This window comes from Pristiophorus japonicus, chromosome 7 (genome assembly GCF_044704955.1).
Source record: "Pristiophorus japonicus isolate sPriJap1 chromosome 7, sPriJap1.hap1, whole genome shotgun sequence".
In the NCBI taxonomy this organism is placed as follows: Eukaryota; Metazoa; Chordata; class Chondrichthyes; family Pristiophoridae; genus Pristiophorus; species Pristiophorus japonicus.
This window is the reverse complement of record NC_091983.1, coordinates 216,175,281-216,200,681: the sequence shown is the minus strand read 5'-3', so window position 1 is coordinate 216,200,681 and position 25,401 is coordinate 216,175,281. Positions and strand designations below refer to the sequence as shown.

The 25,401-nt window shown below is 48.0% G+C and overlaps 1 protein-coding gene, 1 non-coding gene and 2 pseudogenes across 3 annotated transcripts in view; 3 read left to right on the top strand and 1 right to left on the bottom strand.

The window, feature by feature from the left end:
* Positions 1 to 2,548: 2,548 nt before the first annotated feature.
* Positions 2,549 to 2,621, bottom strand: trnav-aac (transfer RNA valine (anticodon AAC)). The gene has a single exon. It is a non-coding gene; the product is annotated as a tRNA-Val (tRNA).
* A 20,955-nt stretch (positions 2,622 to 23,576) lies between these two features.
* The window catches only part of rpf2 (ribosome production factor 2 homolog), a 29,830-nt gene continuing 28,005 nt past the window's right edge, over positions 23,577 to 25,401 (top strand). The window contains exon 1 of one of the 2 annotated variants that reach the window (XM_070885796.1): positions 23,577 to 23,660. In XM_070885796.1, the coding sequence (XP_070741897.1) occupies positions 23,623 to 23,660 (38 nt within the window). In that variant the 5' untranslated portion in view covers positions 23,577 to 23,622. Of the gene's footprint in view, positions 23,661 to 23,974; positions 23,994 to 25,401 lie in introns of those variants that run through there. The other variant, XM_070885797.1, reaches the window with a different exon arrangement.
* LOC139267600 (U2 spliceosomal RNA) lies at positions 23,899 to 24,137 on the top strand (annotated as a pseudogene).
* Positions 24,237 to 24,405, top strand: LOC139267521 (U2 spliceosomal RNA; annotated as a pseudogene).

Genomic DNA, 25,401 nt, shown 5'->3' with positions numbered 1-25,401 from the left:
ACCCTCCAAGTATAAGTTACCTCCCTATTATTCCTACCAAAAAGTAATACCTCACATTTATCTGTGTTGAACTTTGTTTGCCAATTATATCCCCATTCTGCAAGTTTATTAATGTCCTCCTGTAAGTTGTTGCAGTGCTCCTCAGTATTGACTATCCCCCCAATTTGGTGTCATCCGCAAATTTAGAAATTGTGTTTTTGATTCCAAAATTTAAATTGTGAATATAAATTGTGAACAACAGTGGTCCCAGCACTGATCCTTGTGGGACACCACTACCCACCTGTCACTGTGAATAGCTACCCTTTTACACCTACTCTCTGCTTTCCGTCTTGAAGCCAGCTAGCTGTCCATTCTGCTACTTGTCCCCTGACTCCGCATTCTCTGACCTTGTTCAGAGGGGTACCTTATCGAAGGCCTTTTGAAAATCTAGATAAATTACATCTACTGCATTCACAGTCCTAGTGATGTGGTCCCACATCGTTCTATCTGGAGGGCCTCAAGGCCCCTGTGGTCGGAGAACCTCTCCTGCAGTGTTGACCCCCTGCACAAAGCTGGAGTGCTGTGTACGAGACCCTGGGTGCCCCTCCCCTGGCTTGCTGAGCCATTTGTGTTAGTGCTGAGGTGGTTTTCCCATTTGTTGAGGTTAGGAAGGTAATTCAGCTTCAACAGCTGATTATTCACATTTTGAACTTCTTTTAAATATTGAATATTTCTTAAAAGGCCGTAAGGGCTGAAAAAATCTATTGATTCACTGCATTTTATTTTGTATTGCTTCAGTATGCATGGCCCTTTTAATTCTCAGATCTCTTAATTACCCATAATTCCTTGCACCTGGACAGAAACTTCGTCCCAGATCCCTCCAGACTGGCATTGCGCAGAAGATGAGCGCTGCACCACCTATTCATGTCCCCCCAGACCAATTTTATTCGGTTAGCATTGCGGTCCTTTCAGGAGGACGGTAACTGCATTTACCGGTAAAACGGGCGGCCGATGCACCATCGCACGTTTTGTGCTGCCGCCCAAGATGGATTTATACCCCTGGTGTAACCTGCAGTCTGTGCTGAGTTCTCCAATCTCAGCCAGGTGGCAGTAGGGCACAACAGGTAGTCTCACCTCCCTTGTCTGGGAAGGGATAAAAATCAGCATTGTTCCTGCTGATAAATGTATGTATGTGGGTGTTGGGGGAGGACAGGAGTGGTTCATCTGTGATACTCTCTGTGGTCTAACAACATGCTGAATTTCATGGCGTCATTACTATATTAGGGGTGGGTAACCCCCACAGTGGTGGTGTTACAGGGGCACCCATATTGATGACCAGGTGGAATATGGGAACAGCTCCTTGCTGGTCTATGAGGAGTGTAACAGCCTGGTGTGGCTGAAGATCTTGGCCCGTCAATATCTTTCTGAATGCTGGTCCCTCAAATTTCTGAATGCTGGTCCCTCAATGGAGGGCCCCCTCGACTTTGGGGGACTGCCTAAGAAGAAAATGTGAACCTGTAATACCTAGAGTGGGAGGGGCTTGGGCAGCATTGTGACATGTGTCCTGGCTCCTTTGTGATGAGACAGGTTTACACCCCTGGCTACACAGCATCAGTGGGAGTCACTGTGGGAGGAGCTAGACTTGGCAGCTGACACTGCGAGTGACTTTAGTCCATATCATCATAGGCAGTCCCTCGGAATCGAGGAAGACTTGCTTCCACTCCTGAAGTGAGTTCTTTGGTGGCTGAACAGTCCAATACGAGAGCCACAGACTCTGTCACAGGTGGGATAGATAGTCGTTGAGGGAAGGAGTGGGTGGGACTGGTTTGCCGCACGCTCTTTCCGCTGCCTGTGCTTGATTTCTGCATGCTCTCGATATTGAGACTCGAGGTGCTCAGCGCCCTCTCGGATGCGCTTCTTCCACTTAGGGCGGTCTTGGGCCAGGGACTCCCAGGTGTCAGTGGGGATGTTGCCCTTTATCAGGGAGGCTTTGAGGGTGTCCTTGTCGCGTTTCCGCTGCCTGCCTTTGGCTGTTTGCCATGAAGATGCTCCGATTAGAGCGCTTGCTTTGGGAGTCTCGTGTCTGGCATGCGAACAATGTGGCCTGCCCAGCGGAGCTGATCAAGTGTGGTCAGTGCTTCAATGCTGGGGATGTTGGCCTGGTCGAGGACGCTGATGTTGGTGTGCCTGTCCTTCCAGGTGACCTGGAAGAGGGGACAGAGTGTAGTGTAACAAAATTTGCAGATGACTCAAAGATTAGTGGGAAAGCGGGTTGTGTAGAGGACACAGAGAGGCTGCAAAGAGATTTAGATAGGTTAGCGAATGGGCTAAGGTTTGGCAGATGGAATACAATGTCGGAAAATGTGAGGTCATCCACCTTGGGGAAAAAAAACAGTAAAAGGGAATATTATTTGAATGGGGAGAAATTACAACATGCTGCGGTGCAGAGGGACCTGGGGGTCCTTGTGCATGAAACTCTTTTGAGTTTACCTGCAAAACATAAAAACATTAAACGGTGCCACCCGACCTGGGTGACACTCCAGACATTTACAAGGCCCTTTTTTTTTAATGTTTCCGCCCGGTTTCGAACCGGGCACCTTGCGCGTGTTAGGCGAACGTGATAACCACTACACTACAGAAACACTTGAATCCCAAAAAGTTAGTTTGCAGGTGCAACAGGTAATCAGGAAGGCGAATGAAATGTTGGCCTTCATTGCGAGAGGGATGGAGCACAAAAGCAGGGAGGTCCTGCTGCAACTGTACAGGGTATTGGTGAGACCGCACCTGGAGTACTGCGTGCAGTTTTGGTCACCTTACTTAAGGAAGGATATACTAGCCTTGGAGGGGGTACAGAGATGATTCACTAGGCTGATTCCGGAGATGAGGGGGTTACCTTATGATGATAGATTGAGTAGACTGGGTCTTTACTCGTTGGAGTTCAGAAGGATGAGGGGTGATCTTATAGAAATATTTAAAATAATGAAAGGGATAGACAAGATAGAGGCAGAGAGGTTGTTTCCACTGGTCGGGGAGACTAGAACTAGGGGGCACAGCTTCAAAATACGGGGGAGCCAATTTAAAACCGAATTGAGAAGGAATTTCTTCTCCCAGAGGGTTGTGAATCTGTGGAATTTTCTGCCCAAGGAAGCAATTGAGGCTAGCTCATTGAATGTATTCAAATCACAGACAGATAGATTTTTAACCAATAAGGGAATTAAGGGTTATGGGGAGCGGGCGGGTAAGTGGAGCTGAGTCCATGGCCAGATCAGCCATGATCTTTTTGAATGGCGGAGCAGGCTCGAGGGGTTAGATGGCCTACTCCTGTTCCTAATTCTTATGTTCTTATATGTTCTATCTTGCGGAGACATCGTTGGTGATATATCTCCAGCAACTTGAGGTGTTTATTGTACATGGTCCATGTCTCTGAGCCATACAGGAGGCCAGGTATTACTACAGCCCTGTAGACCATGAGCTTGGTGGCAGTTTGGAGGGCCTGGTCTTCAAACACTCTTTTCCTCAAACAACCGAAGGCTGCACTGGCGCACTGGAAGCAGTGTTGGATCTCATCGTCGATGCCTGATCTTGTTGATAGGAGGCACCCGAGATATGGGAAGTGGTCCACGTTGTCCAGGGCCGTGCCGCGGATTTTGATAACTGGGGGGCACTGCCGTTCAGTAAGGACAGGCTGGTGGAGGACCTTTGTCTTATGGATGTTTAGCGTAAGGCCCATGCTTTCGTAGACCTCAGTAAATATGTCGACTATGTCCTGGAGTGCGGCCTCTGTATATGCGCAGACGCAGGCGTCGTCTGTGTACTGTAGCTTGACGACAGAGGTTGGGGTGGTCTTGGACCTGGCCTGGAGACGACGCAGGTTGAACAGGTTCCCACTGGTTCTGTAGTTTAGCTCCACTCCAGCGGGGAGCTTGTTGACCGTGAGGTGGAGCATGGCGGCGAGGAAGATTGAGAAGAGGGTTGGGACGATGACGCAGCCCTGTTTGATCCCGGTCCAGACATGAATTGGGTCTGTGATGGATCAGTTGGTAAGGATCACGGCCTGCATGTCGTCATGGAGCAGGCAGAGGATGGTGACGAACTTTTGGGGGCATCCGAAATGGAGGAGGACACTCCAGAGACCCTCGCGGTTGATAGTGTCAAAGGCCTTTGTAAGGTCGAAGAAGGCCATGTATAAGGGCTGGCGTTGTTCCCTGCATTCCCTGTCGCGCTGCAAAAATCATGTCCGTCATGCCCCGTAGGGGAGGAAATCCGCACTGTGACTCCGGGAGGAACTCCTCGGCCACGGGAAGAAGACGGTTGAGGAGGACTCTAGCGACGACTTTCCCAGTGGGTGATAGCAGGGAGACTCCTCTGTAGTTGCTGCAGTCAGACTTGTCCCCTTTTTTAAAGATGGTCACGATTACTGCATCTCTGAGATCCCCCGGCATGCTTGCCTCACTCCAGATGATAGAGAGGACACCAAGGCAGTCAGGGCCCGCTGGAAGGAGCACTTCGAAGATCTCCTCGATCGGGACTCTGCCTTTGACTCGAGTGTTCTCAACTCCATCCCGCAGCATGCTACCCGCCACCACCTCAGTGAGACCCCCAACACTGCACGAGGTAGAAAAAGCCATAAGACAGCTCAAAAACAATAAGGCTACGGGTGCGGACAGAATCCCTGCTGAGGCATTAAAGTATGGCGGAGGGGCACTGCTGGCATGAATACACGACCTCATCTCTATCATATAAATAGGGGAAAGGAAAGAACAATTTAACATTAAGGTAAGGTCAACCAAATGTCATTAATTACCAATATATTCACGATAAATATAATCATAATCACAAAAATAGTCCCACTGTATTCTAATTACAGATTCTAGGATTAATATTAATTTTTATATTAACATTTTCATGGAGTGAACAGTATCTCAGGAAGGTGGAGAGAGAGGATTCGAATCATCATCACACTAACTGGAACTGGAGAAATGTCGCTGGATTCACAGAGCAGATCTGGTGGGACCAAGACCCTCAATGTCAAAGATGGGATGAAACAAGAAGCCTCAACAATGATTGTAAAGGTGAGGAACTTTACTGAGGATCCCATCAGTTCAGGATTTTGCCAAGGTAAAAGTCTATCCATCTATTGAGATCTGTCTGACAGCTGCCATAAGGCTCGGCCCTTGATGGGACATCTTGATCGTGTGTGAAGCCAGCCTCACCTGGGAGTGCTTGACACTTGTATGTAGAGGGTTTTTAATTTTGTATTCTTATAATGCAGTACCTGAGCTGGTGTGTTTCATTGTATAGTTTCAGAGGCAGACATCATCTGCTGCTGGAGAGCCATCAACTCTATTGATGACGCACTTTGGTCTTCCCGAAACTTGCTGGTCTTCCAGAGCAAGATGTCTGTCATGTATCTCACACTACTGTACATAACTGTATCTTACCATGCTATACATTACTGTAACTAGAGATGACCTGTAACCACAAGCTTACTTTACCACCAGGGGTGCACTTGCAGGAGACACTGGATACCTGTCCCACACAGGTATATAAGGACAGGTCTCAGGCAAGTGAGTCATTCAAGAGCTGTGTAATAAAGGTGCAGGTCCTGAGTGACCTTGACTTCAGCATGTGCCTCGTATGCGTCTGTACTGCAGGGACAGGACAGGACTTTACAGTGGCGACGAGTTACAGGATTACAGAATCCACAGATTGGCGACCAACGGCTCAGATGAAAAGTACAATGCTGGGGACAATTGGGAGGACTTTATAGAAAGGCTCCAGCAAAGCTTTGTAACCAAAGACTGGTTAGGCAACGACAAGCCAGACAAGAGAAGAGCCCATCTCTTGACCAGCTGTGGCTCGAAAACATATGCCTTAATGAAGGACTTGCTGGCACCCGAGAAACCAGCAAGCAAGTCGTTTGAAGAGTTGAGCACACTGGTAAGAGACCACCTGAAGCCAGCGAGCAGCCTACACATGGCCAGACACAGGTTCTACAACTACAGAGGCTGTGTGGGCCAGAGCATACCCGACTTCGTGGCAGAACTTCGGAGGTTGGCTAGCTTATGTGAGTTCTCCGATGAACTAAGGAGAGAAGTACTGAGAGACTTTTTTATTGAGGGAATAGGCCACGCAGGCATATTCCAAAAGCTCAAAGAATCCAAGAACTTGACCCTAGAGGCAGCAGCACTAGTTGCACAGATATTCTTGGCAGGAGAAGATGAAACGAGGTTGATCTACACTGCGGGTACGACAACTAACGAAACATCGGAACAAGGAGTTCACAGCGTGAAACAAGCCGCTACCCTCACACACAGGCAAAGGCAGGAGAGCAGGCCCTCAACAGCAGGCAGTGGCGCCAGAAGCCATCAAGGGCCACATGAACGGCCGTTCACACCTCATCAACCCACAATGCGAGCAATCAACTACAAACTGAGAGAAGCCCAAGAGAGATCAGCCAGATGCAGCTCATCCTTTGGAAACAATGGAAGCGGTCTGTGCTGGAGATGTGGGGGAAGGCACTCATCAAGGGGGTGTCGATTAAAGCATGCTGTTTGCAGAAACTGCGACTATACAGGGTATCTGGCCCGCATGTGCAGAAAAATGGCAGCTCGGCTGGTATACGAATCGGAAGGGTCGGAAAGCGGACCAGAAGACGGTGGGGACAGTACCCAGGGTACCGATGTACAGCGGGTCAACACGATCAATGGCCACTACTCTTACAACAAGATGCCTCCAATAATGATGAGGGTCCTACTCAATGGGATACCCGTCAACATGGAGCTGGATACGGGAGCGAGTCAATCTCTCATGAGCGCTCAACAATTTGAACAGCTGTGGCCGCACAAAAGAGACAGACCAAAGCTCACAAAGGTCAACACCAAACTAAGGACCTATACCAAAGAAATTGTCCTAGTCCTTGGCAGCGCCATGCTCTCAGTCACACACAAAGGGACAGTGAACCGACTTCCCCTGTGAATTGTCCCCGGAGATCTCCCAGCACTGCTGGGGAGAAGCTGGCTGGCAAAACTAAACTGGAACTGGGATGATGTTCACGCCATGTCGTCAGCGGAACGGACCTCCTGCTCAACAGTTCTAAGTCGATCTGATCACCTCTTTCAGCCAGGTGTGGGCAACTTCAAAGGGGCTAAAGTCAAAATCTACATCACACAGGATGCTAGACCGGTCCATCACAAGGCTAGAGCTGTGCCCTATGTGATGAGGGAAAAGATTGAACATGAACTGGACAGGCTTCTGCAGGAAGGCATTATCTCACCCGTGGAATTTAGCGACTGGGCAAGTCCCATCGTCCCAGTCATGAAGCCTGATGGATCCATACGAATCTGTGGGGATTACAAATCTACCATAAACAGGGTCTCCCTACAGGACCAATACCCACTGCCCAGAGCAGAGGACTTATTTGCCACATTAACTGGAGGAAAACTTTTCTCAAAACTAGATCTCATATCTGCGTATATGACGCAAGAATTGACCGACAAGTCCAAGCTACTCACCACCATCAACACACATCGAGGCCTTTTCATGTACAATTGATGCCCATTCGGCATCAGGTCAGCGGCTGCTATATTCCAGCGCAAAGGGAGATTCTGCTCAAGTCCATCCCGGGGACGGTTGTATTTCAAGACGACATACTTAACACGGGCAGGGACACCGACTCCCACCTCCGCAATTTGGAGGAAGTATTAAAGCGGCTGGATCGGGTAGGCCTAAGAGTTAAGAAATTCAAGTGCCTGTTTCTCGCGCCCGAGGTTGAATTTTTGGGCAGAAGGATTGCCGCTGATGGAATCCGCCCAACAAATTCCAAAACAGAAGCAATTCGCCTGGCACCCCGGCCCCGGAATGTCTCAGAACTGCGCGTCTTTCTCGGGCTGTTCAATTACTTTGGGAACTTTATGCAGAACTTAAGCACACAGCTGAAGCCTCCACATGCTACTCAGAAAGGGGTGCGATTGGTTTGGGGGGACGCCCAGGAATGCGCCTTCAACAAGGCACGCAACCTTCTGTGTTTAGTGTTTTGGCTTTTTTCCAGGTAAAAAGCTAGTTCTTACATGTGATGTGTCAGCGTACGGGGTCGGCTGCGTTTTACAACATGTCAGTAGTGCGGGCAAATTACAACCCATAGCTTATGCCTCCAGGTCACTTTCGCGGGCGGAGCGCGGGTACAGAATGGTGGAGAAGGAGGCGCTCGCGTGCGTGTACAGTGTCAAAAAGATGCACCAATACCTTTTCGGGGCCAAATTCGCGTTAGAAACCGACCACAAGCCCCTCATGTCCCTACTATCCAAGAGCAAGGCAATAAACGCCAACGCCTCGGCGCACATTCAACGGTGGGCACTTACGGTTACACCATAAGGCACAGACCAGGCACAGACAACTGTGCCGACGCGCTTAGCAGGCTATCCCTGGCGACCACGGGAGGGTCTGACTAACGGGACTGTGAGATAGTCATGGCAATCAATGCCAGCTCACCAAATCAGAGCCTGGACAACCAGCGACCCCACGTTATCCTTAGTAAAAAGATGTGTCTTAACCGGTGACTGGGCAGAGGCTCGCGATGCCTGCCCCGAGGAGATCAAACCTTTCCGTAGGCGCATGCATGAGCTGTCACTACAAGCAGACTGCCTGATGCGAGGCAGAGAGGCATTTGTCGGGGAGCTCCACTGCAAGCACCCGGGGATCGTTCTCATGAAGGCCATAGCCAGATCCCACATCTGGTGGCCTGGCATTGACGCAGACTTGGAGCTCTGCGTCCGACGGTGCACCATTTGTGCCCAACTCAGTAATGCCCCCAGGGAAGCCCCCCTGAGCCCCTGGCCCACCAAACTGTGGTCGCGGGTGCACGTAAACTACGCGGGCCCATTCATGGGCAAAATGTTCCTCGTAGCTGTAGATGCATTTTCAAAGTGGATCGAATGCACCATTTTAAACTCGAGCACCACTTTCACCACTGTGGAGAGCCTGGGAACCATGTTCGCAATGCACGGCATTCCTGACATATTGGTCAGTGATAATGGTCCGTGCTTCACCAGCGCAGAATTCATGAGTGACCACGGCATAAATCACGTTAAGACGGCACCATTCAAGCCGGTCTCCAACTGCCAGGCAGAGCGAGCAGTGCAGATCATTAAACAAGGCATGCTCAAAATTCAAGGTCCCATGCTGCAGGGCCGCCTGTCGCGACTGCTGCTGGCATACAGATCTCGTCGCATTCATTGACTGGAGTTCCCCCCGCACAACTATTGATGAAACGGACCTTAAAGACAAGGCTCTCATTAATCCTCCCTGACAAGCATGAAATCGTTGAGGCAAAGCGCCGTAAGCTAACTGAGTACCATGACCGAAACTCAAGGGGGAGGTGGAATGAGATAGGGGACAAAGTGTTTGTGCTAAACTATGGCAGGGGTCCCAAATGGCTTGCAGGGACAGTAATAGGCAAGGAAGGAAACAGGCTACTGGTGATACAAATGGACAATGGCCAAACCTGTCGGAGGCATGTAGACCAAGTCAAAAGTAGAGTTACCAACAACACTGCTGAACCAGAGGCAGACTACAATGTGGAACTCACACCATACCTAGTGGACAGACAGAGGGAACAACCTGAGGAAAGGGCAATCCCAACAGACAGCCCAGGCGAGACACCAACAATCATACTGAACGAAACAGACAGCCCAGGCGAGATACCAGCAATCACACTGAAAGAAAAACAGGCACCAAGACAAACCACTGAACCACAACTAAGATGCTCCATGCGAGAGCGTAGACCACCTGAGAGACTGAACCTATAAAGACAATAAATCCTTGGGGGAGGGTGATGTCATGTATCTCACACTACTGTACATAACTGTATCTTACCATGCTATACATGACTGTAACTAGAGATGACCTGTAACCACAAGCTTACCTTACCACCAGGGGTGCACTTGCAGGAGACACTGGATACCTGTCCCAGACAGGTATATAAGGACAGGTCTCAGGCAAGTGTGCCGTTCGAGAGCTGTGTAATAAAGGTGCAGGTCCTGAGTGACCTTGACTTCAGCATGTGCCTCGTGTGAGTCTGTACTGCAGGGACAGGACTTTATAGTGTCCACGGCCGAGTGTTGCAGATTAGCGCAATCCAAGGTCCAGGAGTACGTGCTGAGGGACGTACTAAATGTTGGTGCAGTCACCGCAAAGGCACGATGGGGAAGATTCACAGTTTAAGGCCCTTCCGCCACGGTAAACCCAGGGGATGGAATCAGAACCCTCTCGGGCTGTACTTGTTAGTCAGCTTGTATAGATAGAGCACCTTGTACTGAAAAACACCTGTGTTGTGCCATGTATAATGAAAGTCTCTGCACTGTTTAGTAACTTGTAAAGAAATGTAAATGTATTCCCATCCGTTCCATGTACTGCTTTCATCTGCATAGTGCTACATGTAACGTGATTTGAGATCGGTATTGAAATGTATCCTGGAATGTAATGTAAACCTGTTCCCATCTGCTCCATGTAATACCCTTATTTGCACAGTACTACATGTAACGTGATTTACGGATTGTACTAAACTGTACCTTAAAATGAAATGCACGCTAGTGCATTGTATGGAACTGCTGTCAGCATCCAAATGAATTGTATGGAATTGCTGACCGCAAGGTACTGAACTATTTTTCAATGCATTGTGAAAATTTTTCTGAATAAAGTATCTTTTTTGAAAAAAAAAAGTTTGAGGAGCTATACGCTGCATTTAATAGAGGCTTGCTCTGAGTTGGCTGTGCTTGGTGAACCAATTTAGAGAGAGCTTCACTCTGTATCTAACTGATGCTGTACCTGCCCTAGGAGTGTTTGATGGGACAGTCTAGAGGGAGCTTAACTCTGTATTTAACCTGTGCTCTACCTGCCCTTGCCCTGGGTGTGTTTGATGGTACAGTGTAGATGGAGATTTACTGCGTATCTAACCCATGCTGTGCCTGCCCTGCGACTGTTTGATGGGACAGTGTAAAGATAGCTTTATTGTGCATCTAATCCATGTTGTGCCTGCCCTGGGAATGTTTGATGAAATAGTAAGAGGGAGCTTTACCCCGTTATTACCCATGATTCACCCTCCAATTAATGATCTGATGTTCCCACTCTTTGATACCCCTGAAGATCCCTTCACTTATTGCCTCTGACACCTTTCCTTTTGTTGTGTATGCAATAACTCAATCGACTGAATACTGTAAACTCCGAACAGGTACAAACCTGGCTCTACTTTATTAGGGCCTAAAGTGATTACATTACAAGATGGCTGGCCTTTTATACCTGGGCCGCACACACTGGCCCAGGTATAAATGACCTCCGACAGTGGCACCACCTGGTGGCTAGTAAACACAAGCATACATACATGACAATATCCCCCTTTAAGATATTAGTAACAATCTTTTTACAAATTGAGACAGTCCGGGGCTTTCCGCTCCCGAGTTGAACGTCTCAGTTCAACTCCAGCCTTGGGCGAGCGTTCTGAGTCTGTTATGACTGAGGGCTGGGTAGCCGATCTGATGGGAGTGGCAATGACTACGTCAGGGATTGAAAGTCCAGATTCATTAACTACATCAGTGATTGAAAGTTCAGATTCATTGATGACAGCGGAGTCCTCTGATGACTGAGGGTAGGTTGGTTGGTCACTGATTGTGTCTTCCTCAGACTGTTCTGGTTCATCTGTGTGTCGCAGCTTTATCTGATCAACATGTTTCCTGCATGTCTGCCCATTCTTGAGCTTAACGATAAACACTCTGTTACCCTCCTTGGCCGTAACAGTAGCGGCGATCCATTTGGGATCTTGACAATAATTCAGTACATACATAGGATCATTGATAGAAATCTCACGTGACACAGTAGCGCGATCATGATATTCTTGCTGACTTTGACGTCTGTATTCAGCACAATTATTCAAGTCAGGGTGCACAAGAGAGTGCCTGGTCTTGAGGGGAGACCCAGGTAAGCATATGGGGTCTTGTCCTGTAACTAAGCAATATGCATGACAAGCGAGTTTGTTTGCAGTGAACCTTGAGTTAAACGTTTCATACTCTGCTTGATGGTTTGGACTGCATGCTCTGCTTGTCCATTGGATGCAGGTTTGAATGGTGCTGACCTCACATGTTTGATACCATTGAGTTTCATGAACTCTTGAAACTCCATACCGGTGAAGCAAGATCCTTTGTTGCTTACAACAATGTCAGGCAGACCATGTGTAGCAAACATGACACGAAGGCTCTCAATGGTAGCTGTGGATGTGCTGGATGACATAATTGTACACTCTATCCAATTGGAATAAGCATCCATCACAACTAAGAACATCTTTCCCAGGAAGGGACCTGCAAAGTCAATGTGGATCCTGGAACATGGTTTAGGTGGCCACAACCATAGACTCAGCGGCGATTCTGCTGGTGTTTTGGAAAGGATGTTCCGAACGTGGCCCTCATCCTGAAGACCACCTTTGTGTGCGGCTGTATCAAGCTGTGCACCGACTCCGGTACGCAAACACCAAGTGTCACTGCGTGCTGAGGTTCTACCTGTCCCTGGTGTTGCAAAGGATGGGTCTGGCCACGCTGCCATGAAACACCCCCACCAGTTGCACCATGCCTGTCCACCTGTCCTCCCTGGAAAAGTTTTTCAGAAAAACCCCTTTGACCACAAGGCCATAAAGCAAAGGTGCTGGACGCCCTATGAAAGAAGGAGAGGGTGGACCCTGTCGGGTGGTTCCCTGAGCAGACTGTCGAACTCGTCTGGCAGAACGTCTCATCGCCAGAGCTTTCACGCAAGCACCAAGACGTAGATTGGTTGGTGGTGAGGAGGGCCCTACCCGTCAGATCCTTCATACACAGCCGGGGTTTCAGAGACACGGCACTCTGCCCCCGAGTTGGCTGTGGTGCGGACGAGTCATCCATCTCCTTTGGGACTGCCCCTTTGCAAGGCAGGTCTGGAAGGAGATGCAGTGGTTGCTGTCGAGGTTCATTCCAAGCAGCTCTGTAACACAGGACTCTGTGTTCTATGGGCTGTTCCCAGGGACACACACCAAGACAGACATCATCTTCTGCTGGAGGGCCATCAACTCGGTGAAAGACGCACTTTGGTTTTGCCGAAACTTGCTGGTCTTCCAGAGCAAGGAGATATCCACATCTACGTGTTGCAGACCGGCGCAATCCAAGATCCAGGAGTACGGGCTGAGGGATGCACTAAAAATTGGTGCAGTTGCCGCAAAGGTACAGTGGGGAAGTATTACAATGTATCCTGGATTGCACTGAAATGTATCTCGAAATGTAAAGCAAGCAAATCTATTGAACGGAACTGCTGTTAGCATCCAAATATATTGCATGAAATTGCTGACTGCATCCAAATGTACTGAACTGTCTTCCAATGTATTGTGCAAATTTTTTATATGAATAAAGTATATTTTGAAATTAAAAAAAGATTCTGCTGGTGCTTTAATAAGCTGCATGCAAGAGTTGCACGGATAGACACATGATTCCAGATCAGTCAATTCCAGGCATACATGAGACCTGGCAATGGCTTTCATCATGACAATACCGGGATGCGTGCTATGTAGATCATGCACAAATTTCTCTCTGCCTTTCTTGGGCATAACAACACGATTACCCTACAGTATACAATCTGCTTGAATGGATAGTTCGTCTTTGCGACAGATGTAAGGTTTGGTCTCTTCACACATTTGCTTGGGTATGGCAGACCAATCACCACTAAGGATACAACGTTTCACAACCGATAATATCAAGTCCTGGCTGATCCAGGTCTTCACTTGTTGGGCCGTGACAGGGGTTCCTTCACTTTCAAAAGCATCGATGACTAACAGTAGGTCTGCCGGTTGTGGCATTTCCACCTCCGGTGTGGGCAACGGCAGACGGCTCAATGCATTGGCACAATTCTCAGTGCCAGGTCTATGGTGAATGACATAATCATAGGCAGATAATGTCAGCGCCCACCTCTGGATGTGGGACAATGCATTGGTATTGATACCTTTGTTTCCGAAAACATTGAAATGAGTGGCTTGTGATCTGTTTCCAGTTCAAACCGAAGACCAAACAGATACTGATGCATCTTTTTCACCCCATACACAGGTTAGTGCTTCTTTCTCCAAGATGTAGGCTCATTCCGCCTTTGACAAACTTTTTAAAGCATATGCAACAGGTTGTCATTTGCCCGACTTATTAGCTTGTTGGAGCACGCAACCAACTCCATATGATGAAGCATCACAGGTCAATACTTGAGGCTTACACGGATCATAACGTACCAGCAGCTTGTTAGAGCAGATTAGTAGCTTTCTCAAAAGCTCTATCTTGAGACGCACCCCAAACCCAGTTGTCGCCTTTTCTTAGCAGAATGTGCAGTGGCTGTAATAAGGTGCTCAATCTAGGTAAGAAATTACCAATGTAGTTGAGTAGACCAAGGAACGAATGCAGCTCTGTCACATTCTGAGGCTTAGGTGCATTTTTGATGGCCTTGGTTTTCGAGTCCATAGGCCTGAGATCATCAGCAGCAATTTTCCTCCTCAGGAATTCGACTTCCGGTACCTTGAAGACACACTTCGAGCGTTTCAGTCTGAGTCCCACTTTATCCAGACGATGTAGAACCTCTTCCAGGTTGTTCAGATGTTCGGCGGAGTCACGACCTGTGACCAATATGTCATCTTGGAACACAACAGTTCTGGGGACGGACTTCGGTAGACTCTCCATGTTCCTCTGAAATATGGCTGCAGTCGAGCGAATTACAAAAGGGCACCTGTTGTAGATAAACAGTCCTTTATGAGTGTTGATGCACGTAAGTTTCTTCGACGTGTCGACCAGCTCCTGTGTCATGTAGGCCGACGTCAGATCCAGTTTTGTGAATGACTTCCCCCCGGCTAGTGTTGCAAACAGGTCATCAGCCTTCGGTAACGGGTATTGATCCTGTTTTGAAACTCGGTTGATCGTAACCTTGGGGGTAGTCTCCACAAATCCTGACAATGGTGCTGGCCCATTCGTTAAATTTGACTGGTGATATGATCCCTTCATGCTGGAGTCTGTCCAGTTCGATTTTGACCTTTTCCCTCATCATGTAAGGAACTGCCCGAGCTTTATGATGGACGGGTCTTGCATCCGAGTCCACATGGATCTGCACGTTGGCTCCGGTGAAATTGACGATGCCTGGTTCAAACAGCGAGGGGAACTTGTTCAGCACTTGAGCACATGGAGTATCATCCTCCGACGACAATGCTTTGATCTCGTTCCAGTTCCATTAGATTTTTTCGAACCAGTTCCTGCCGTTCAGCATTGGACCATTGCCTGGAACAATCCATAACGGTAAAGCGTGAACCATACCATCATACAACATCTTGATTACTGCACTGCCAATCATCATTATGAGTTTTTTAATATACATACATAACTTGGCATTGACTGGCCTCACAGCTTTAGTATTCCACAGCCTGTCGAATGTCCTCTGGCTCATTATTGATTGACTCGCACCAATTCCATCGATACCAGCACACCATTAAGTTTTACATTAATGATTATCGGTTGGCTCTTTGTTCGGAACTAATACAGTCCATACACTTCCTCCTCTGGGATCTCGGATTGCATATCCGGATCCGCATTAGACTGGTCATCATCTGCCACGTGGTGTGTCGCAGCACGTTTGCTCAGTTGCAGACACATGCATTGGAGATGCCCCACTCTTGAACAAATATACTGTTTAAACTGACACTGACGATACCAATGATTTCCCCCACAACGCCAACACGGTGATATCAGATTCATTCCCGTTGGCGGAGTTTGAACAGCCACAGGTTTCACGACACAGTCAGGTAGGCCCTGCCAAACGACGATACTATTTTGTTTACAGTACTTGCCGAGTTTCGATTTTTTAATGATATCTGCTTTAAGCTTTTGTCCGTCGTCATGCATGATTGGGCAATCGTGATGGGCCTTGCTCAAATCCAGCATCTCTGCCGCCAGTAGCTTATTGGGAACATTCTTCCTGCATCTAACCTGTCTAAACCCGTCAGAATTTTAAACATTTCTATGAGATCCCCTCTCATGCTTCTGAACTCCAGTGAACACAAGCCCAGTTGATCCAGTCTTTCTTGATATGTCAGTCCCGCCATCCCGGGAATCAGTCTGGTGAACCTTCGCTGCACTCCCTCAACAGCAAGAATGTCCTTCCTCAAGTTAGGAGACCAAAACTGTACACAATACTCCAGGTCTGGCCTCACCAAGGCCCTGTACAACTGTAGCAACACCTCCCTGCCCCTGTACTCAAATCCCCTCGCTATGAAGGCCAACATGCTATTTGCTTTCTTAACCGCCTGCTGTACCTGCATGCCAACCTTCAATGACTGATGTACCATGACACCCAGGTCGCGTTGCACCTCCCCTTTTCCTAATCTGTCACCATTCAGATAATAGTCTGTTTCTCTGTTTTTACCACCAAAGTGGATAACCTCACATTTATCCACATTATACTTCATCTGCCATGCATTTGCCCACTCACCTAACCTATCCAAGTCACTCTGCAGCTTCATAGCATCCTCCTCGCAGCTCACACTGCCACCCAACTTAGTGTCATCCGCAAATTTGGAGATACTACATTTAATCCCCTCGTCTAAATCATTAATGTACAATGTAAACAGCTGGGGCCCCAGCACAGAACCTTGCGGTCCCCACTAGTCACTGCCTGCCATTCTGAAAAGTACCCATCTTGAGATGATGATGACTTCATCTGGTTTGAGATGGTCACGTACCAGAGCACACAATGTTTCATAGTCCTTGTCTGTTGAACTTAAGGGCGAGAGGAGATTCTTTATGAGTCCATAGATTTTCTGACCGCAAATCATGAGGAGGACCGCCCGGCGCCGAACTGCGTCTGCCTCTTTCTCCATTTTGTTGGCCAAGAAGTACTGGTTCAAGCGGGCTACAAAGTCTGCCCAATCTTCTCCCTCCGTGTATCGCTCCAGAATTCCAATTGTGCTCATTTTTGAATGCGAAGGTTCTTGTTACCTCATCGCCAAATATTGTGTATGCAATAACTCAATAGACTGACTACTGTAAACTCCGAACAGGTACAAACCTGGCTCTACTTTATTAGGGCCCAAAGTGATTACATTACAAGATGGCTGGCCTGTTATACGTGGGCCACACACACGTGTGCACAGCTCAATGACCTCCAACAGTGGCGCCACCTGGTGGCTAGTACACCTAAGCATGCATACATGACACCTTTTACAGGGAATAGACATGTTTCAGAGCACAAAAGATGTTGTAATATCCTTACCTCATCCCAAGCACAATTTCCATAAACTGCCTCTCTCTGCTAAAGCAGGAGGAAGACACACACTTTAAAGAGAGAGAAGACTGTGGTGTATAAAGCAAGAGGTAGACATTGAATAGTGGGACCTCACATTTGGCGGATGCGAAGGATAATTTATGTGGTAATTTTGAGAGTCAGTGCTCCTTGCCTGGAGTCTCAGTACATGGGAGCAGGGTTGAAGATGGGACTGAATGTACAACCTGCGTTCATGCCCAGTGAAACTGCACACCAGGAGCAGAGACTGGTGTAGAATTTACCAATATCTCGCAAAGATTCCAGGTACCTTTCCCTTACAGAGGAGAAAAATCCCTTTCTGGGCTTTTAAAATGAGTTTAAAGGGGCAGACGAAGCCTGCGGGGGATAAAAGGGGATGCATTCATGGAGACCCCCCCCCCCCCCCCCCAGTGTTTGGACTCCAAAGAAAGGGAATTCAAAATGGACCTAAATTACAGAAGCTTGAGATCCCCTAAACATCTATGGGAAGGAGCATATCAATTTTAAGATTCTACAACATTTTGGCTGCGAAAAAGAGTTACCAAATACAGGAGGTGGGGTCAAATTCGTGTATTAAGGATCCCAGACTGTCTGGGGGAACTATTCACCCCCTAAGAGATAATCGAATTACCCAATCAAGCACAATGGAAATCATGGTCAAGAAACTGGACAATCCTAAAACAATGCAAAACCAGTGAGAGCACATTCTCACACCTTAATCGAGTTACTGCTGACAAAGGAGACATTTGAAAATCAATGGACAGAACGGTTTAAACAGAGCCCAAGAGATTTGATGGGAGATAACGGAGCCTTTTTTGGGGGATATATCTATCCCCCAGTTTTTACAAGGAAAGGAGCAGCACGCAGACTAGCAGAACAAGGAAAACTAGCAGAACACAGACTCTAGCAGAGCACAGACTCGAACACAGACAGACACAAGCTGCCGGAACTGGGGAGTGAAGAAATGGAGTCGTGAAGGAACCTACAAGAAATCGTCAAGGACCGACTGAGCACGAGGCCCACGAAATGGAAGGTTGTCAGCAACCAAATTGACAAACCCGGGCTACCACAACCAGCAAAACGACCAACCAAAACCAACTCAGCAAAAACCGAAGAATCGACATTTATTTCCACTCTACAATCTACTTCTGAACGGCCAACAGGTGAGAAATTACCTAAAAGGACTAACTAAAACCAAAGAAAGTGGGTACTTATCCCATACATCCGAAATGCAACTTAACGCATCAACGGACGCACCCCAACCGAAGACGACGCAGTCCGAAGTCCTCTCCGGGGTACGGCTCGCCTAGAAGGCCAAGTACAACGAACCCCGAAACCGTGATTCACCGGCAACTGTCTAAAGGGATTGGTGAGCATAGCCCCTGAACCCTCAGAGCTATAACTTAGTTAGTTAGGGTAATTGGGAGGGGGTGGATGGGATAACTTGTGTAAATGTATCTGCATTCTCTTCTTTACCTCATTTAGAGTTTAAGCTGAATTATTTTCCCCACAGGCTGTTATTTGACATTTTATTCAATGTGTTGTACCCCTCAGTGTGTATCGGTCTGTGTGTGTTATTAAAGGTAAGCCTTTTACTTCTTTTTAAACACAATAAAGCCATACCTGCTTCCTACCTTGAAACCGATTGTCTGTCCAAGTCTGTCACAGTCCCTTCATAATTCCAGTGTCTAGAACCAAGGGTGTGGAAGCGATTCGGAACCGTTCATATAAGGTCAAAAGGGAAAGCTGACCCCCTGCAAACCACCCCTTACACTGGTCATGTGACCATGTAATGCCTAGAGTGGGGGAGGGGGGGCTTGGGCTGCTTTGTGACATGGGTCCTGGCTCCTTTGTAATGTCACCTGGAGACAGGTTTCCGCCCCTGGTTACACAGCATCAGTGGGAGTCACTGTGGGAGGAGCTTTGGTCAACCAAATGTCATTAATTACCAATATATTCACGTTAACTATAATAGTCACAAAAATAGTCCCATTGTATTTCAATTACAGATTCTAGAATTAATATTAAATGTTATATTAAAATGTTCATGGAGTGAACAGTATCTCAGGAAGGTGGAGAGAGAGGGTTCGAATCATCATCATACTAACTGGGACTGGAGAAATGTCACTGGATTCACAGAGCAGATCTGGTGGGACCAAGACCCCCTTTTTTAAACAGCGGATGAAATAAGAAGCCTGAACAATGATTGTAAAGGTGAGGAACTTTAAAAGTGTGGGTGGAGATAAGAAATAAGAAGGGGCTGAAAGCACTGGTGGGAGTAGTTTATAGGCCCCAAACAGTAGCTATACTGTATTGCATAGAGTATTAGTTAACAAATAACAGGAGCTTGTAACAAAGGTAATACAATAATCAAAGGGGACTTTTATCTTGATATAGTCTGGACAAATCCAATTGGCAAAGGCAGATGGTGGACAAGTTCATGGAATGCATTTGAGACAGTTTCCAAGAACAATACGTCATTGAACCAACCAGGAAACAGGCTATTTTAGATCTTGTACTCTGTAATAAGACTGGGTTAAGTAGTAACCTCACAGTAAAGGATCTCTGGTAAATATTGACCATATTATTAAATACTTCACCTTGAGTTTGAGTGAAATACTTCAGTCGTAAACAAGAGTCTTAAACTTAAACAAAGCCAATTATATAGGTATGAGAGGCAAATTAGCTAAGGTAGATTGGGAAATTAGATTAAAAGGTAATACAGTAGATAAGCAGGGGCAAACATTTCAAGAATTATTCCAAGATTCTCAACAAAGCTGGACGTTGGGTTGGAGATGAGGGCCAGTGGCCGAGAGGAGTTGGACAGACTAAGAGTGAGTTCGAAGGTTTGCGATAAGATCTGTTTGCCACTGCTTATGGTGCATTGTGACGATAAGGTGATATGAGCTTGGGATATTATCTAGGCTGTGCATGAGGGCTGCGGAGAGAGAAGTAGCTTTGCCTGCCGAGCAAAGCTTAATGGTGGGTTGGAGGTGAGGATCAGTGGCCGAGAGGGGTTGGAAAGACAAAGACTGAATTTGAACCTTGGAGATAAGGGGGCCAAAATTGCCCCCTTCTTTAAGGCTCATTACCTCCTCTAAACAGGCGGTAATGGAGTGGCTAGGCCTTACTGACTGGGATCAAATGGGCTGACCCATCCTAAATTGCCTCCAGGCTGGGATCGGCGGGAACGGGTTTCCACGCTTTCCGTGCTGCCGCCCGTTGGACACGCGCCGATCCCGATCCGACAGGCAACGATCCCCTTTCCAACCCCCACGGGAAATTGCCCCATGGAAAATTGCCCCATGGAAAATTGCCCCATGGAAAATTGCCCCGTGGGAACAGCACCGCCGCCAGTCGGTGCCCCTGACAGCTTTCCCCGGTCGGGAAGCTGTGTGTGCCTGGGTGGTGCGCCAACCTTCAAGGGTAGGGCGCACTTTCAGCGCCTCCATTTTATTTAATTGTCGTCCGACTCCGAGGTCAGCTCGACAATGGTGGCCACGGATTCGGCCGGGCCACCAATCGGCAGCCCGGCACCCCCTCTTGGGGACTGGCCGAAACCCTCCCTGGTGGCCCAGTGAGCCTAACTAAGCCCCATGCAGAGCTCGCAGCGGCCCTCCCCTTTAACTGAAGGGAAGGGACGCTGTGAAGCGTCAGCGCGGCAATGATGACTCGGAGCGATGGCCACTCCGACCCGCCCACACTTCTGCCCCACAGTGGTCAGCAGTACTGCTCCGACCAAAAAAATAAATAAACAGCTGAATATCGCTCGAGCCTCTGCCCCATGGATTGGGGCGGAGATAACTACAACGCTGGTGAGTGCGCCACTTTTTCGGCGGCGGGGGGGGGGGGGGCAATTTCAGCCCCAAGATGTTGGAAGTATCTGTGCTGTATTGGGAATGGCAATATTGGGAAAGGCTCGAGCTTGTTGTTTTTGTGCGTGTGTGGGAGACATAGCACCAAGAGAGCAAGGTGGGGGAAGGGAGTAAAAGGAAATTAAAGAAATAGAAATGTTTCTGTGCTGTTTGATTGCATTAATGTATAAGCTGACAGAAAGGAATCAGCGACTGGCTGTGGGCCTTTAAGTAAAGAGAAAGTCTGTTGGCAAATACCTACGGCTATACGAGCCTGAAAACGCCTGATCTCTTCCGATCTTGGAAGTTGAAGGGTCAGGCTTGATTAGTACTTGGATGGGAGATCACCTGGGACTACCAGGTACAGTAGGCTTTTGCTGCCACCACAAGCTGCTTACAACATTCACACATTCACAATCTTTTTGCTGCTCAATCTCTCCCTCTTCCTTTTCCTTTATTTCTCCATTTCTTTGCTGCACATTCTCCTGCTGCCATACAAAGTCAAGGGAGTCCACACACAATCAACAAAAAACACGACAAAATTGTTATGTATGCAACAGCTTGTAACCAGCATTCTACCGCCACCAGAGGGCACATCTGTTGGAGTCCCAAGGGATCCCAGCATCCCTTGGGAGCACTGTATATAAGCAGGCCTCCCATGCAGTGCCAGCATTCTGGAGTCAGAATAAAGAGACTAAGGTCACATTTACTCAAGTCCACAGTACTCAGTCTCATTGCTTTATTTGAGACGTAACAAAAATAACCTAGCAAAACAACACACCCAAACCAGCAAGTCTTTAAGTAAAAACATCCAAAGCAGCCTAACGCCAACTCACACACTACTCTCAAACTACCCCATCCTATCTCATGTCTTGTAGGTAAACTATCCCTCCTTGTCCTTCTTGACTTTTCTACAGCCTTTGACAAGGTTGATCACTCTATCCTTCTGCAACACCTCTCCATCGTCATCCAGCTGGGTGGGACTGCACTTGCCTGGTTCCATTCTTATCTATCTAATCGTAGCCAGAGAATCACCTGCAATGGCTTCTTTTCCCACCCCCGCATCGTTATCTCTGGTGTCCCCCAAGGATCTATCCTTGGCCCCCTCCTATTTCTCATCTACATGTTGCCCCTTGGCGACATCATCCGGAAACACAGCATCAGTTTCCACATGTATGCTGATGACACCCAGCTCTACCTCAATACCACTTCTCTCGACCCCTCCACGGTCTCTAAATTGTCAGACTGCTTGGTTAAGTAGACAACAGCAGGTTGTATTTGTATAGCGCCTTTGATGTAGTAAAACGTCCAAAGGTGCTTCACAGGAGCATTATAAAACAAAATTTAACACTGAGCCATGTAAGGAGATATATCGGCAGATGACCAAAAGCTTGGTCAAAGAGGTAGGTTTTAAGGAGCGTCTTAAAGGAGGAAAGAGAAGTAGAGAGGTGAAGAGGTTTAGGGAGGGAATTTCACAGCTTACGGCTTTGGCTGCTGATGGCACAGCTGCCCATGGTTGAGCGATTATTATTATGGTTGGTCATTATCACATTGCTGTTTGTGGGAGCTTGTTGTGTGCAAATTGGTTGCCGCGTTTCCCACATTACAACACTGACCACACTCCAAAAGTACTTAATTGGCTGTAAAGCGCTTTGAGATATCTGGTGGCTGTGAAATGTGCTTTATAAATGCAAGTCTTTCTTTTTTCTTTAATTGATTTCAGTCCCCAAAAGCCCTCAGAGGTCCAGTACAGGTATTGATCACTCTTTATGTGAAGAACATCGGTCCTACATTTACATTTTGCTAGTTTGAACCTGTACGCCATTACGCAATTCCTGGGCATTAGCATCTTGGGAGAATGGTGGAATCATTTCAGAATTAAAAGTATTGACCCGCTGAAACAGGTACAGGAAAATCATTCGGACAAAAAAGATGGGGAAATGTTATGGGACTGGAAGACACAGCTGAGCATTAAAATGTAGCTAAAGGGAATGGAGGGTTGTGCTCAAGACCCTGTGATTCCAGCTGACATCAGATGCAATGTGGGACTCTCGAGGAGCTTGAACCTGTAAAAGACCACACACAGCATGAACAGAGATCATCACTCCTGGCCTTATTATTGAAAATCATGATTAAAGAAAAAGTTGATTGAATCGAACATTTGGACTTCTTTCCCTTCCCAGGTTTATTCATCTATTAATTTGTAAACGCTTTGGGAAGTTCAAAATGTGTTTTTTTTTTGGTAAGGTGAGGAGGGGTGGGTGGAAGAAAACTATAGAAACTAAATCCTTCCCTGATGCAGTGGCTGGAACTCCCTCAACAGGCTCACAACCTCCGAGCAGCACCACGCTCCGCCGCCAGAGGGGGCGCTGCCGCCGCCGCCGCCGCCAGGGCCTCCCTGGTGGAAAGTGACGTGACCTCGCCGCGCCGTCACTTCCGCCAGGACGCTGGCTGGGTGCACATGCCGGGTGCCGCCATGACGCAGCAGGAGCGGGTGGTGTAAGTGTGTGTCTGTGTGTCGGGCCCCGGGGCGGCCATGAGCCCGCGGCTCAGTGGGGACTCCCTCCCTCTCTCCCCCCCCCACTGTGGGTCCCAGTCCCACTCCAGGGACAGCAGCACATCAGGCCAGGCTGACCCTGCGGTGCAGTGCTGGGGCACTGCTGCACTGGCGGAGGTGCCGCCTTTTGGGCGAGACGTAAAGGATCCCGCGGCCGGCAGCTATTTTCGAAGCAGAGCCCAGGCTTCTCGGCCTTTTGGCTAAGATCATGCGTAACTGATCTGACAGGGGAGTAGCCACCATGACCTCCGGGTGGTTCTCCCTGGATCAGGAAGGTATATGCTTGCTTTTTTGGAAACAGGAGGTGGGTGGGGTGGCTTGACCCATCCACCTCCACGGAGGTGTGTGGGGGACCTGACCCATCCACCTCCATGGCACGAACCTGGTATTGCAGTACTTCCAGGGACGGTGCAGTGGCTCTAGGCCTTTTGGCTAAGAGCATTGGCGCAGAGTGATCCTTGGCATGTGCAAGGTGACCTCTGGCGTTTGTGATTTGACAAAGAATTGGAACGATTGGCTACGAATTTCAAAAAAAAAATAAAAAATCTGTTCTTATCAGTTTAATATCCCCTATGTGGACCAAATATTGAATTGTTTTTTGGAACAGGGAGATGGAACAGGGGCTTGCCCCGTCCACTCCACGCACCGACCTGGTATTGCAGTGTTTCCAGGAACGGTGCAGCTTCCCCTCTCGGCCTTTTGGCTAAGATCAAGTGTAAATTGCGCAAAAATATCTTTGGCGCTGGAGTTGATCTGACAAGAATTGGCAAAAAAAAAAAGCAGAGCCCAGGGGAAGTTATCGCAGAATCTCAGCAATTTACAGCACTGAAGGAGGGAGGCCATTGCCCGGCATCGTGTCTGCGCCCGCCGACCGAGAGCTATCCAGCCTAATCCCACTTTCCAGCTCTTGGTCTGTAAGAGCATGAGAAATAGGAGTAGGCCATACGGCCCCCCGAGCCTGCTCCGCCATTCAATAAGATCATGGACTCGGCTCCACTTCCCTGCCCATGCCCCATAACCCTTTACTCCCTTATCGCTCAAAAATCTGTCTTTATCTCCACCTTATCTGTCGTATCTCCAGCGGAGCAGTCTCGAGGGGCTAGATGGCCTACTCCTGTTCCTAATTCTTATGTTAGCCCTGTAGGTTACGGCACATTAAGTGCACATCCAAGTATTTCTGAAATGTGAGGGTTTCTGCCTTTCAGGCAGTGAATTCCAGACCACCACCACCCTCTGGGTAAAGAGATTTCCCCTCTTATCTCCTCTAAACCTGCCCCCAATTACTTTAAATCTATGTCCCCTGGTTGTTGACCCCTCTGCTAAGGGAAACTGGTCCTTCCTCTCTACTCTATCCAGGCCCCTCATAATTTTATACACCTCAATCAGGTCTCCCCTCAGCCTCCTCTGTTTCAAAGAGAACAGACCCAGCATCTCCAATCTTTCCTCACAGCCAAAATTCTCCCGTCCATCAACATTCTTGGAAATGTCCTCTGCACCTTTTCCAGTGCAGTCACATCTTTCCTGTAATGTGGTGACCAGAACTGCGCACAGTACTCCAGCTGCAGCCTAACCAGTGTTTTATACAGTTCAAGCATCATCATCATCATAGGCAGTCCCTCGAATCGAGGATGACTTGCTCGAAAAGTTCACAGGTGTTTCAATGAAGGACCTAAAATTCCAGGT